This window comes from Rhea pennata, chromosome 7, assembly GCF_028389875.1.
Source record: "Rhea pennata isolate bPtePen1 chromosome 7, bPtePen1.pri, whole genome shotgun sequence".
NCBI lineage: Eukaryota > Metazoa > Chordata > Aves > Rheiformes > Rheidae > Rhea > Rhea pennata.
The window spans coordinates 23479742-23494307 of NC_084669.1; the positions used below are offsets into that span (position 1 = coordinate 23479742).

At 40.4% G+C, this 14566-nt stretch overlaps 1 protein-coding gene across 1 annotated transcript in view; it reads left to right on the top strand.

Annotated features, from left to right (window-relative positions):
- Window positions 1-14566, top strand: part of ZSWIM8 (zinc finger SWIM-type containing 8) — a 61692-nt gene that overhangs the window by 32110 nt on the left and 15016 nt on the right. The window contains exons 5-13 of the mRNA XM_062579875.1: window positions 1087-1194; window positions 4142-4223; window positions 5336-5456; window positions 5826-6027; window positions 6901-7076; window positions 9516-10524; window positions 11349-11480; window positions 12533-12712; window positions 14058-14241. Coding sequence (XP_062435859.1) covers window positions 1087-1194; window positions 4142-4223; window positions 5336-5456; window positions 5826-6027; window positions 6901-7076; window positions 9516-10524; window positions 11349-11480; window positions 12533-12712; window positions 14058-14241 — 2194 coding nt within the window. The remainder of the gene's footprint in view (window positions 1-1086; window positions 1195-4141; window positions 4224-5335; window positions 5457-5825; window positions 6028-6900; window positions 7077-9515; window positions 10525-11348; window positions 11481-12532; window positions 12713-14057; window positions 14242-14566) is intronic.

Genomic DNA, 14566 nt, shown 5'->3' on the forward strand with positions numbered 1-14566 from the left:
ACTGTAATAAATATGTTTTAAGGAAGGATTAAGCCTGGAAGATGGAAAGGAACAGAATATTCTCTGCAGTCACACAACATTTTGTAGCTAACAGAGCTATGATCAACTCCACGTTCCTAAATAAGTGCTAATTACCTGATGAAACTTGCCAATAGTTTGTCAGTAACATTTCACAATAGACAACTGTAGTGGGCTTAAGGTGATAGTTGTGTGAAATCATCAGAATATCAGTATATTTTTTTTGTCCTTCATGGCAGTAGAATTGTTAAAGATTTAGGTTCTGCTCCGAAATGTTACATAGAGTGAGACTGTGAAGCAAACTTTAATTCATAGTATATTGGCACCCGGAAAGTTTGGAACTTGTGTAAGATGATCATGCCTCCCCCTCCTACCCCCCCATCCTTTCTCTCATCTGAAAGATGACAGCAAAAAGATTTTCATGTTTGTGTATACCGATTGTGAACACCGGCAAATTACATTCTGAAGAATATTGCTCTATGTAGACAAATCAATATCAGAAGCATCTTTATCATCAAAGTGCTCTTGCTTGCTTCAAAGTTAAATTTTAAATGGGTGCTGTTTGGACTATTTTTAGTCTGTATGGTGAAAAAACATAGTTTTTATTATCTATGATCTGTTGTTCTGAGATATTAAATGAGATTGATTTTAAGATTGAAAAGAAAATGTTTAATGGGATAAATGAGGTGGTTGCGATTCTATGAAACAACCCCCCACCGAGCTACTTTTGCCAGAAGCTTAAAAAATAATGTCCTATTTAAGTGGTTTGTTTGTGAAATCTCTGCCAGTATTTGTGCAATTGCTAGCAACAACAGATCTTAAGCACAGCTGTTAAAGCAATTTCCTTGACAAGAAAGTCTTAAAAACAGTTTTTATAAAACCTAGACAGCTTATTTGCATCTTATCTGCATCATTCTGCTGTACATAATTACAGAAAAAAATTGTGTCCATTGAGACCATGAATGTTGTGCCTTGCTGTAGCTGTTGTTCATGATGCTTGAATCATCCAGTAGACACAGCTTATGTCTGACCTGCTAATGCCAGCATTATGTCTCCTTTTTTCCTCAGGCATCTGCAGTGTGCTTACGAGCACCTGTTTCTGAGTCCTTGTCTCGGCTACAAAGAGACCAGTTGCAAAAATTTGCTCAGTACCTAATCAGTGAACTTCCACAACAGGTAAATGGGGACAATCAATAGGACCAGCCTGTTAAATTCTAGTATCTTTATCCTGGATGGCTTTGTTGCAAGATAATCAGTTATGCTATTTGATTAGGAGTTTACTGGCTTTCAGTTCTTCTCAAGTTTGCCATTCTATTATTTGACAATTGCCTGTTGCCAAGTAGAAGATGAGAAATGTTTTAAAAGGAGAGCAAACAGTGCTGGCTGTTAATATTAGCATAAATGTGTGTTTAGCTTGTGCATATGAAGATCAAACTGAAATAAATGTACAGTGGTCAAAAACAGATCAGAACAAAATGCTTTTTCTTTTTTGTGAGATTTTGTTATTTGAGAAGACTACCCAGGGGCTGTGCTGCATATGCCTTAGGTGGGCAGTCCCTAATGCACCCAGTCGGTGATCTTTTGACTTCTCCCATGTACTTTCTTGGTGATTCCCAAGAATCATTTGGGTTATGAAAAACAATAGAGAAAAGAATTTTGTTGGTCAAAAGTAAAATCTTTCTTATTCCTCAAATACCTTTATTTTTCAAGGTCAGGTCACTTCTATCATCTGGTCAAAATGCATGCATCAATTATACAAGCATATTGAAATGTCTGCGAAATGTTTACTTTAAAATTAAAAATATAAGGGCTTGGCAGCTTTTTATTCTGATTCAACCAAATGAGGCAGAGAAACACTGCCCTGCCTGAATACCTGGCACATTTCAGTACCGTGTGCGCAATGTCTTGGGTAGAAGTTAGAATACTGTCAGCATTTGTCTATTGTTTATGTTGTGATAGTATGCTTGGGACATGAAGATATTCTATCTCTGGAACATCCTCTAAATTATCTCCAGAAACACTAATCTGCTTTAGGAGTCAATAATATGAAAATGATATTAAAAACTTTTCTTGTTGCTGAGAGTTCAGTAACAATAGCATGTGCATCTTTCTGCGGGGCATGAAAAGGCTTTTCTTTAAGGATTCAGAGCTTTATGCCACCTTGTTTGGTACTCTGTAAAGGAGAGTTTTGAAAGGCTACTAGTGGTGGTAGTTGTTTCCTGAATAGCATGTGAATTGTTTGCCTGATATGGTGCTTCGTATATTTTGTGTCTGCTCCTTTTTGGAGGGCTTGTTTCTCCTTCAGTTATCTGTACCAGCTGTGCACTCAGGAACATCTGGACGAATATATTACTTCTTGCCAGATAATCTGATGGGATGCTGCCCAACAGAAAAGTTTGGATTTTATTGGCAGATGCATCTCGGCCTGTGTAATATAATTCCCTTAAAAAAGGAAGGCATGCCCCAAACTCTTCCAACAGTCTCTGAGATTTCTGAATGGAGATGTTTTGATACCTTGGGTCTCTATTTTGACTACATGATGTAGAAACAGAGCGGGCTGCTCACATGATTTCATTTTATCCGTATTTCCAGCTGGTGAATTACATTATACTCAAGTAATACTGCTGAATTACTTTCAAATGTGAAGGGATGGTGGCCTCAGGAATGCAGCTAGATAAGAGGTGTTTTTCAAAATCTTTATGGAAAGTGTTTTGCATTTCTATGAAAATGTCAGTGACGTTGAGCAGCTGGAAGTACTTACCCAGTTCTTCTCCCAAGATTAATCTCCCTTTAGGAATCCAATTTTACTACTCCAGTTAGATATATGTGTCCTGACGAAAGTGCCCAAGGGAAAATCTCTGGAGGTCCCTGGTATTTCAACCTTAAGATGTGGCATTGCCTCATCCTAGGACTTTTCTGCTTTTTGGCCACTTAAAACATGTAGTAGTGAAAAAAGGTGCAAGAATAGCTTAATGCTGAGCTTGTCTCTTCAGGTGACTTAAATGCAAATTACGTCCTTCTAAAGTATTGTTTTTCTACACCTGTTTATGAGATGGATCCATATTATTTGCAAATATCTGTCTCAAGCTGTATTTAATATTGTTTGCTTTACAGTATGATTTTCAAATGCAGCTGCTGTGCAGAGAGAGGTAGGGGGGATATCAGATGTTATGTTGCTAGTCATTTAAATCCTGACTGTATCCCTAGCCTATTGTGAATGTAAATGCTAAAGAGTAAATAGATCTAAGGTTGCAGCCCAGGCTTAGTTTGAAAGTGAGGGAAAAAAAGAGCTTTTTGCTATTCATTTTCCTCCCCCAAAGACTTGAAAGATCAAAAGGCCAATTCGCTCTACTCAAGGTTTTGCAGCCAGGTGTGAGCCACCTTCGCTTGTGCTCTGAATTGCCAGAAGCTATGATTGCATTAGTTTAGTGTTGAGCCTAAGTTAATATATGTACTGCCTCTCCACTATAAGCATAGTAAATGAACTAAAGTCTGCCTGCAGAATTATGCATAGATGTAAATTTACTAGTTTTCTCCTCCATTCCCATGAACTTGCTTTTAGAGAAATGATTTAGGAACAAGAAACAAAAAACATTCAGAGTAAGTGCAGGAAAATGGTGACCTTGACGGCAGTCGCTTCATATCTCTGAAAACCAGCTGCAGTATCACGCTCTGCTGGCAGCTCCACCTCCTCAAGAAATGAGAAAGAAACTAATAACCTATGATGGTTTTATTTATTTCTTAGGGCGTGAATGTAGGAAGTAAGCTTTGCATAAAGGTTTGCTTTGAGAAAGAAGAGGAGAAAGTGGAGCAGCTAGTTCTGCTATTGTATTACCGCTAGCACCCTCTGCCGTCCTTTCTGAAAACATGGATGAAGAAGGAAATTTCTAGGAAAAGAAATCGTAAAAGTAACGAGGTGTGTGTATACACACACACACACGCACGCACGCACACAGATAAGTAGGCATATAGATATATGCATGTCTTATATAAACATACTTACATATACATATGTATAAATACATAAGCAATATTTAATACTTGAAAATCCAGGTGGGTCTTTGGCTAGATACAGCAGGACAAGAGATACTGTGTATGTTGAAAGTTTCCTTCACATTTGCAGATTCTTCCAACTGCTCAGCGCTTGCTGGATGAGTTGTTATCTTCTCAGTCTACTGCCATCAACACAGTGTGTGGAGCCCCAGGTAACGTTGTTGTATCTTATTTCAATAATTTGTGTCAAAAATAGGATGCAGATATTTTTCTGTTGCTTTGAGTTTCTGAACTGACGAATCACTATATATCTAGGATTGCAAGTGGAGGTCAAGGAAAGGGGGCAAGTACAGATATTTATGTTTATATATGAAGCAGCTACAGGAAATTGCTAGTGTGGTGGACTTGTCAGGGTGTGCGGAGAGAAAGGGAGCGTTGAGCACTGCACCCTTTCTAAATTTCAGAAGATTTTTCTACTGAAGTTGATCTTAACCTATTGTAGTGCTGCATTTCCCTCTTGGTGAAGATTTTTTTCCTAATGACCAGTATGAGTCTTCCACTATGACTGGCCTTTGTTTTATCGTCTTCCACTACTGAAAAGACTTTGGCTCTGCTGTGTTTGTGACAGATAAAGGATTTTTTTAGATTACCCCTCACCCTCTTGTTAGACAAAATGATCCCAGCTTTCTCAACCTTTCTTCATAGGTTGTGTGCTCTGTGCTAACTGTCTTGATAGCTCTCAGCTGAGTCTTCTCTAGTTTCTCATTATTGTTTTTGAGGCCAAACTAGGGGACCCATTACTGGATACAATATTCCAGGTGCAGCCTTACTAATATCAAATAGAGGGGGGTAAAATAACTTCCTTACATCTGGTAGCTCTGCTTTTCCTAATATAGCCCAGTGTGCAGCTTGATTTATTTGTGATGAAAGTGTGTCAATAATTTGTATTCCACTTGACATTCACCATAATTTCCAAGCCCTTTCAGCCACCCAGCCATTTTCTTTTCAATCCATTTTCAACCTGCATGGGGTTTTCTGCCTCAGGTACAGAAGTTTTCATTTTTCCTTGCTGAACTTCATGAGGTTTCTGTTGGCACAATCCTGGTTGTAGCTCTGCCATTCAGCATGGCAACTTCACCTCCCAGTTTAGTGTTCTCAGTGGTTAAGGTGATGCCAGAATAATATTTTGAAATTGTGAGAAGTTCTACAACTGGTGAAATAAGCTGAGTGATATTGTTTATATGCTCCCTGTAATCTTTGTGGTGGGACACACAGAGAACATCTCTTCAAAACCTCTGAACTGTATATGTGTTCTTTTGTTCAGATCCCACTGCTGGACCCTCTGCATCAGATCAAAGCACTTGGTACTTAGATGAGTCTACTCTGAGTGACAACATAAAGAAAACTCTTCATAAATTCTGTGGACCCTCTCCTGTTGTTTTCAGGTAAAGTTTTTCCCATTCAAGGGAAAATGTAATATTCACATAATCTGTAAGCTCTTTCTTTTAACCTTGATAGTATGTACCCTTATGTGATGCCATGGAGTGAAGGATGCTTGGTTTTGATGTCAGTCTTCCAGACTAGTTTTGCATACTTTGTCCAATGCTATTTTGGTAGAGCATGCTGTGTATTTGTGCAATACTTTACTTGTGTGATGTTCTCAGGCTTCAGCTATTTACCCTCTCTTCTGTTCTGTGTGGTTGTCCCATTCAGCGCACGCACATACTTCTGGGTGTAGCCTATACCCGTGGGATTTCGTGTGGCTGTGCTTGACTTCGTTTTTCCTCATTCCTGCACCTCTCTTTTATATGCAGTGATGTGAATTCAATGTATCTCTCTTCCACGGAGCCACCAGCTGCTGCTGAGTGGGCCTGTCTCCTGCGTCCTCTGCGAGGAAGGGAGCCCGAGGGAATCTGGAACCTGCTTTCCATTGTGCGGGAGATGTTTAAGAGGCGGGATAGCAATGCAGCTCCTTTGCTGGAGATTTTGACTGACCAGTGTCTCAACTATGAGCAGGTAATTGAACCTCCCTGCTGTGAGGAAAAAAGAACTTCTGTTAATCAGATTGATCCCATGTGCCTTTAAATTCACGGCTGAGTTTGTTTATTTTAACAATCTAAGTGCATTACAGACCTATGCCACCTTACACCAAAATTATCTTATAGTTTTCTCTTGTGCTGATTCAGAGATGCCCCAGCAATGCTACAACCCCAAAATACCCAACCATTTTAACATTTGTGTATGAGTTTGAATTCTTTTTTTTTAAGCAAACCTGTTTTAGCTTCTGCCCAGGCAAGGAGGTTCATTACAATAATTTTTCCAAAACAAAGTACACCAATTATGAGCTGTCATTTTGGCAGGTGATGAGTGATAGAATCTCAGAGACTGAGATTCTTTTGGTAGGTTTGAGTTGTAATCTGTCGGATAAATTTTTGATTCTTGTTATGGAAAAGTTTTCCTTTGATAGTTCAGGACACTGATCTCTCTCCATAATAAGACGCAGTGAGAGTTTCTTTATTACCCTGTTGTATATCTCAGTTTTGAGCAGAGGAAAAGAAATGCTTCACTTATCACATTTGTTCACTTTTTTCTCCAAACGTTAAGGCTTCTAGTAAACAAATCTGCTGTGTTTTTTTTTTTTTTTTCCCTGTGGGGGCATATGCCTTCTGTGAATGAAACAAATTTTGCGACCCTTGGTTCTCACAAACTAGTACTGTTCTATCTCTCAGTTATTTTGGAGTGAAATGAAAATACAGTACTAGCTACCTGTTAAATATTTACACAGTTGTGGTATGCAGATTCGGTAGCCTTGTGGTAAAAGGTTAAGTGAGAGCAAGGGATGAGATGGTAGCCAGAACACAGCTTTATTGAACATCCTTTCTCCTGCAGATAACTGGCTGGTGGTACAGTGTGCGAACATCTGCCTCACACAGCAGTGCCAGTGGGCACACGGGCCGCAGCAATGGCCAGTCGGAAGTAGCTGCTCATGCCTGTGCGAGTATGTGTGACGAGATGGTGGTTCTTTGGAGGCTGGCTGTCCTTGACCCAACTATTAGTCCACAAAGGTGAGCACTAGAGTTGGGTAATTATAATGGGTGTGGAGTGTGGAGACTTCTTAAACAGTGGGCTCTGATCTCTCATTTATTTCTTTGATATGCAAGCACACTCAAGAAGTTTTGTCCTGTAGATGGCCTGTGATAATATCATCACCTCATTAAGCAAACTGTTTAACTGTTAGTCCTTCTGGCCTATGTGCTATGTAAGGTTTAAGAGAACTATAACTGCTTTCAACTTTAACTGATATTGTCACTTACTTTTAGCAACGTCTTGTAGTGTGAATAGTTAGCTGTTTTCTGAGAGAAAGCAACTGATTTTTGTCCCTATAATGTATGAGCATAATTCTACATTTCAGCATCCCAGTGGAGGACATTTTCTGTGGATGGTAATACAGGTTACCAATAATTTTAATGCTTTTAAAAACTTGAGTCATTCAGCAATTTATTGATTTTTGTTTAGCCCTGTTATTTGCTGTTGCCTGTTTCAAGATGAACCATTTCTTGTTTCCTGTGCTCTTAGGGAGCTTATTCTCTGCAAAGTATTCGCAAGTAATATCACAGGTATGTGTTTTTCAGTACCTGAGGAAAAATTCTGAGGCTTCTGTAGGTTTCTATACCATATTGTGCCTTGGTAAATCACCACCACTTTATTTAACATAAATTGAATAGCATTTCAGGTACTGAGGGCTCATGTTAAATGTTGTGCTTGACATTGCAATTTTTTTTATCTGTCTAATCTACAAAGTGTAGTGTGCAAATTGTACTGTATTAATTTAATGTGCTATAAATGGCCAGAATTTTTTTTTTCAGAACAAAGAAAGGGTGCTTTTTCAGTACAGTTGCATGTTAATAATATTTGCTTTCTGTGAAAAAGAAAAATGTTGCTACATAACATTGATACAATGCTATATCTTTGTAAGATACATCAGGAACACTAAAATGGATGCCAGTTTCTGTCTTCTGCAGCTTACAGTATGAAGTAGCTAAACATAGATGGTGAAAACAAATTGAAGATGCTATGAAACTGGGAATGAAGCTTAAAATAAACACAAACATCAATCATGTCACATAGAAAAACCATAAAAGCTTTTTGACTTTTAATAAAGTATGAAGTTGTGTTGTGTATTCACATTCCAGTTATCTGATGCACTTCAAATGTGCTCAAAGCTCCTACTTAAACTCATGCATAATTCAAATGCTCCTGCTTGATTTCCTATTCTCTTAGAGTTTGAATAATCAGCAGGAAGAAACCTCTTTCTGTCCATTCTCACTACTCTTCCCAGTGAGCCATAAGGAAACTTGCTGTCTCATTCGTAATTCATTGCAGATTCTCACCTTCATGTTATCTTTTCTCAGTAGTTCCCCCTCCTCCTTTTTCCTTCAGAAAATCCGCTCCTTGACTAAGCCCTGCCAGTCTGCCCCTTGTTAACTGGTTTCTTTAATGGTCAAATAGAAGGAGTCCATTCTTTTGAGCTCACTTTGTCCCTTTGCACCTAAGCTCGGCCACCCCATTTTGGTTTATTTCCCTGTCCTTTTAATAGGAAATCTGCGGATTCAAGTGTTGGGCTTGTACCCCAGATCCCTGAAATCTGTGGCAGAAATAAGATGGCAGTTGACTTAGATACTTGGTGCAGTGTCTAAAGATGTCTTTTCCTCTTCTTGAACTAGATCAACTAAACATGTAGTCCATTCAAACCATCTCACTTGTATACTTAGACTCTAAGCGAGGTTTGGAGCTGGGGAACGCAGAAATGCTTTGCTCATCCCCTGGTAATATAGGGCAGGGGACTAACTGCTGTAATAGTTATATGTAATCCTACCAGCTCCTCAGATTTCTTTGAACATCAATTACATTTTTTTTCTTGCTTGTTCTGTGCCTGAGGGTTGCAAGAGTTTAGTTTTCTGAGGATAGCCTGCTACAGCCTAAATCAAATTGTTGTGCCTCTAGAAAGGCATATTTGAGTAAAACATAAGAACCCAAGAGGTAAATCAGGTGATCCTTTCTGGCAGTGTGCTTCCATGCAAGGGGCTATTTAGATTGCACTTGTGAAAGCCTTGGTTGAATTTGTTCACAGTGCTCTTTCCCCTCTTTGTTTTATGAATGATTCTGGCCCCTGGGGAGGAGCAATCTGAGACTGCTAAGGCACCTATAATGCAATGCCTTATTTGAGGTTCTTAACAGAGTAGACAGTACTTCATTTTTAACCTTCCTGTTTGCAGCATGCTTTTGTGTTGGTGCTGATGTTGTTTCTATATTGTAGGCTTGTCTAGGACTTGGTCATTAATATACCCGTTTCTTTTTCTAGACTTATCTTTCTCACTAATGCTATGTATACTTATTTTAGCAGAACAGTTTTATGACTAAGAGGAGGAGGTATTCTGTGAATTAGTTTTGTTGCTGATGTATTTTGTCTGCTTTCTAACCTGTCCTCTCACTTCTTCCCTTAGGCGCAGGGACCTTTGCTCACAGCTCAGACAGTGGCAGCTGAAAGTCATAGATAATGTCAAGAGGGGTCAGCACAAGAAATCACTGGAGAAGCTCTTCCAGGGTTTTAAGCCAGCTGTGGAAGCCTGTTACTTCAACTGGGAAGAGGCTTATCCTATTCCTGGGATCACATACAGCAGCACTGACAAGAAGAACTCATTCTGTTGGGTGAAGGCCATTCAGCAGAGAAGTTGCCGGTTGCAGTGTGCAGAAACTGCCTCTGAGACTGGTAGAACTCATGGACAGGAGCCTGGCGGACCATGCCTGCAGCCTGGGGACAGGCCACGTCCCTCTCCCCAGGAGCCAGCAGTACGTCCAAAGGAGCTCACTGGAAAGCGGAAAGTTGTCTCTGAAACACCGCAGAGGGTTCTGAGACGACTTTCGGCGGAAGGTGATAAAACTGTATATAAGACTGGAGTGGGCAAAACCAAGTTGCCAGTGAGCAAAGGCTTGACCAGTAAACATAGTGGGAAACGCCGCATGAGCAGCGAAGACAGCTCTCTGGAGCCGGACTTGGCAGAGATGAGCCTGGATGACAGCAGCTTGGCTCTGGGGGCAGAAGCCAGCAACACATTTAGTTTTACAGAAAGCCCACTGAGCAGGAGCTACAGGGACACCTTTGAAGAGGATGGTGGGGTGTATTTCTCTGAGGGACCTGAGCCCAGTGTCAGGAGCAGTTCCACGGCCAAGAAATCATCTAAGGATCCTGTGGGAGAAATGGGTAGTGGCGATGACGACCTGCCTTCTGCAGATGAGAACAGCGGTGGTGTGAGCCTGAAGCCAGAAGAAGTGGGGGAGAACGGTGCAGCAGGGGGAGGGGATGAGGGAGAAGAGGAAGACGATTACCAGGTATACTATCTGAATCCACAGGAGGTAGCCAAGGAAGATGATGACAAAGCTGAAGGAGGAAATGAAGAGGAGCAGGATATATTTGCTGGTATAAAGCCTCTGGAGCAGGAGAACCGGATGGAGGTGAGTGGATCTAGTTCAGAACACTGTTGGGCGGTTTTCTTTATGTATTGTACACGTCACTATCTCACTGCCCTCTCAGCTGGCACAGTTAACCTCGCATGTTTTTAAGTCAAGTGCTTAACTATAATGTCATCATAACCCATTGTATCATAACATATCTACAGTCTTAATGTAGTGATATCACACTTCTGCATCCTGCATGCTTGACCCTCTATTGCTCTGCTCCCTTCAAGTGTGTCCTAGTTTTGGCTCATACCATCTCAGATTCCAGGATTTACGAATGTATAAGATTGTAGGTAAAACAGTGTCTGCTTTTTCCCTCACCTTGCTCTTGGAAATGGAAAAATTGACTGAACTCAAATTAAAAAAAAAAAAAACAGAAAAAAAAAAATGCCCAGCGGGAGAAATTTAAATCCAACCACATAAACAGAAATTCTCTGGAAAACAAGACACAGTCTAAATATGCTGTGACACATTCCTGTAAAAACTTCAAAACATGTTTAGGGTTTGCACCTATATAAGCAAGAAGCTGATCTGGGTATGCATGGAAACAGTTACAGTAACTCAGCTTTGATTTTAGTTTATCTTTGAGTAATTATCTGATTATAGCACCTGGAGGGAGGAGAGGACTTAATCATGGAAGATAAGGGTTTTTAGAGGAGTACTTAGAGGGATGATGAAGGCCCAGGCAAGGAGGATTCTCTGAGAAGACCTGCTACTGAGGTTAATTGTGAATTGTGTTTTACAGAGGCTTTGCGACAAGTGCTTTGACCTCCAGACTGGGGGAATGTGGTTCAAATGTGACCATCTGTTCTTTGTTGCAGATCCTGTTTGCCTGTGCAGAGGCCTTGTATGCACATGGATACAGTAATGAAGCATGTCGCTTAACTGTAGAGCTGGCCAGGGACCTATTGGCCAACCCTCCAGATCTCAAAGTGGAACAGCCACCAACTAAGGTAGAGAGAGAGCTTGTCTAATATCGCAGGTTAGAGATTAGAAGGAATATGTAGGGTGAGTGCAATAGCATTCCCAGGCATTTCTCATTTACTGTGATGCAGATGCAGAACTTGATAATCTCTTTGGATTGGACTTCTCAGGTGTCACTGATGTGCCCAGTTACTGGGGGAAGAAGGAGGAGGGAATAGAAGGAAGAAAATAACAAGCCATTCAACTGGACTTGGCGCTTTTAGAAACTAAATTTTATTAAAAAATTTTCCCTTTTCCATTTGCGTCAGAGAGAAGCTTGGTTTGGCTGTTAAAAGTTGCAGGAAGCAGCTTTTTTAGAAATACATTTAAAATCTGGTTGAACAAAACATCCTATTTAGCCTCAACTTCGAAGGGTATTTTTGTTTAAAAGGTACCTTCTGCTCTGTGCTGTAATATTATACATGAACCACAAAGAAGTCTTGATTTTTATGCAACTTTGTGCATATGTGACCTGCCTATTTTTTATGATTTTTCCCAAACTCTTAGTCTCCTCTTTTAAAATATGTGCCACTGGAAATGTTAGAAGCTTCACTATTTTGGGATAGAGAGCTGGGAAGGAAAGAAATAAGCATAAGCTTCCAGAAAATCACTTGTAGTGGCACTAAGCAGTGTTTGCTGTATGGAAGGGTTCCCTGCCCTTGGAAGGGACAGGCGTGCAACATCTGCCTGCGCAGCACCAATCCAACAGTGAACATATGTCTTACCAACAAGCCATATCTTCCCCTGTGCTGTGCTGGAAAGAGATAGGGAAAGGAGCAATGGTTATCTGTAACCGCTGGGATTTGGAATTCTTCAGCAAAGGGAATGAAGTAAAGTAAGTTAGTTCTTATCTTCCTTATGTTTCTGAAAGGGTGGAAGGGCAGGCATCAAATCAATCAGGAGAGCTAGAATGAGCCTGCTTCTAGACAAATGGGCCAGTCCTTGTCTTGCTGCATGGGTGCAGACAGTTATTGTTCATACTGTCAGAGCTGGGGTGCATTCCTTTTCTAAAATGTCCTACTATAATCTTCTTCTCGAACAGGGCAAAAAAAACAAGGTATCAACCAGTAAGCAGACTTGGATGGCAACCAACACCTTGTCCAAAGCTGCTTTCCTACTGACCGTATTGAGTGAGCGGCTAGAGTACCACAATCTGGCCTTCCGGATAGGAATGTTTGCCCTGGAGCTACAGAGACCACCTGCCTCTACCAAGGCCCTGGAGGTATGAAGCATTTCAGAAAGATGGTATCCATAAGTGACATTGTGCTACTTGACTGCTTATGCTCATGTATTTCCCATTTTAGCTTGTGAAGTTTGGTCATGCTTTTATAATATAAGTTTCCTTAAAACTAGTTGCATTGGAACTAACTGGGTTGTGTGCATGTTCCAAGCACACATTGATCTTCCTGGAACTTGATTGGAAAGATCACTTCATCTGAGGTCATCTTCACTGAAAGGAAGCTCAGGCCTTATCTGCCAACAGGTGTTTGCTTTCACATGAATCTGTGAACTTAAAAATGTTTAAGTGAGGGCCACCTCCTTTGTGCACATTTTTTCATTTGCAACAGCTTACTTCATATTATCTTAAATATGTTTTTAGATTGCTTAGCTAATCTGGGGGGAGGGGGAGGCTGTTTGTAAACTGAATTGTCCATATTTGCACTGCTTAAATGGTTTTAAATGGTTTGAAATTTATTCCTTTGGGTGAACTAGTACAATTGTTTCATATTGGAAAACTGTTGTTCTTGCTGATATTTCATTTGTTGGTATACGAACATATGTATGGTTGTAGGCATGCAGTGGACACTGCTTAATGACTATTAGGCTTCCTTATTTAGAAAAAAAGTGGCCAATTAACACCTTGTCTGCGAGTTGCAGCGGTCTTTCTTGGTCTTTCTTTTGAGTGCAGGGTTGTGCAGATTCTGGAAATGTGTATTGTTGCTAGGAATTCACCAAGTACACTTGTTGTTTGGATTATCTGTACTTACTAGGGTCTGATAAGATTGATTAAGAGGTTGGCAGTCACCAGCTGCCTAAGGTGTTCAGGTGAAAGCAGTCACCTTCACTTGGTAAAATGCAGAGAATGCAGGAAAGGCACAGAGTTGTGAATATAATGATCTCTATTGTGGTGGCATGTTTGCTGCCACCCCATGCCCATTCGTCTACTACTCAGTTCCTCTTGGTTCAGGCTGATGCATTACTTAATTGTAGGAAAAAGTACACTACATTAGGAGTGATCTCCTTTTCCAGTGACCTGTCCAACCAAACACTTCTTCTAATGTTCTAATGAAGACTGAAGTTTTTTCTCTGTGCATAGTTTCAGAGAAATAATTTGAGTTAAAAAGAAGCTGTGTGTAAATATGAAGCAAGACTTCTGTTAGATTTGAATGTCTATATTGAGCGTAGAGGGAGTGGTAAGGGTGGCTTTTGTTCTAAGGAATGCTGTCATCTAAGAAATCAAGAAAACCTATTGCTATACTTCAACATCTGTGTAGGGAGAAATGGTCAGCTGTGCACAGGGCCTATGCTGATGGCTGCTTTTTCTGTTTCTTCCTGGACACTGCTAGGTGAAGCTGGCATATCAGGAGTCTGAGATTGTAGCTCTCTTGAAGAAGATTCCCTTGGGCACTAATGAGATGAATACTATTCGAGGAAGAGCCGAAGAACTGCGAGAAGGGACCTTATGTGATTATCGTCCTGTCCTGCCTCTCATGCTGGCTAGCTTTATTTTTGATGTCCTGTGCACTCCAGGTACAGTCTGTATTGGCTTGCATGTGCGTACAGCATGTTCTAAGATTCCAGATCTTCAGAGAGTTTCAGAAAGGAACTGTCTTCTGTGTGAGAACAGCCTAAGCTTGATCTTTCCACACTGTTACTTGCTTTTTCATCCACGTAGCTCTAGAGATATTTTTTATCCCAGTGGAATTAGCTCTGCTTCTGCTTATGTTTGAAAACAATTGCAAACTTACCATACTTCAGTACTATTGGTGTGTTTGCAAAATAGTTATAAATGATTGACTCTTCCTTCCTTATGCTGGCTAATATAAACCTAGTATTTAAGGAAGAGCCCAAAAAC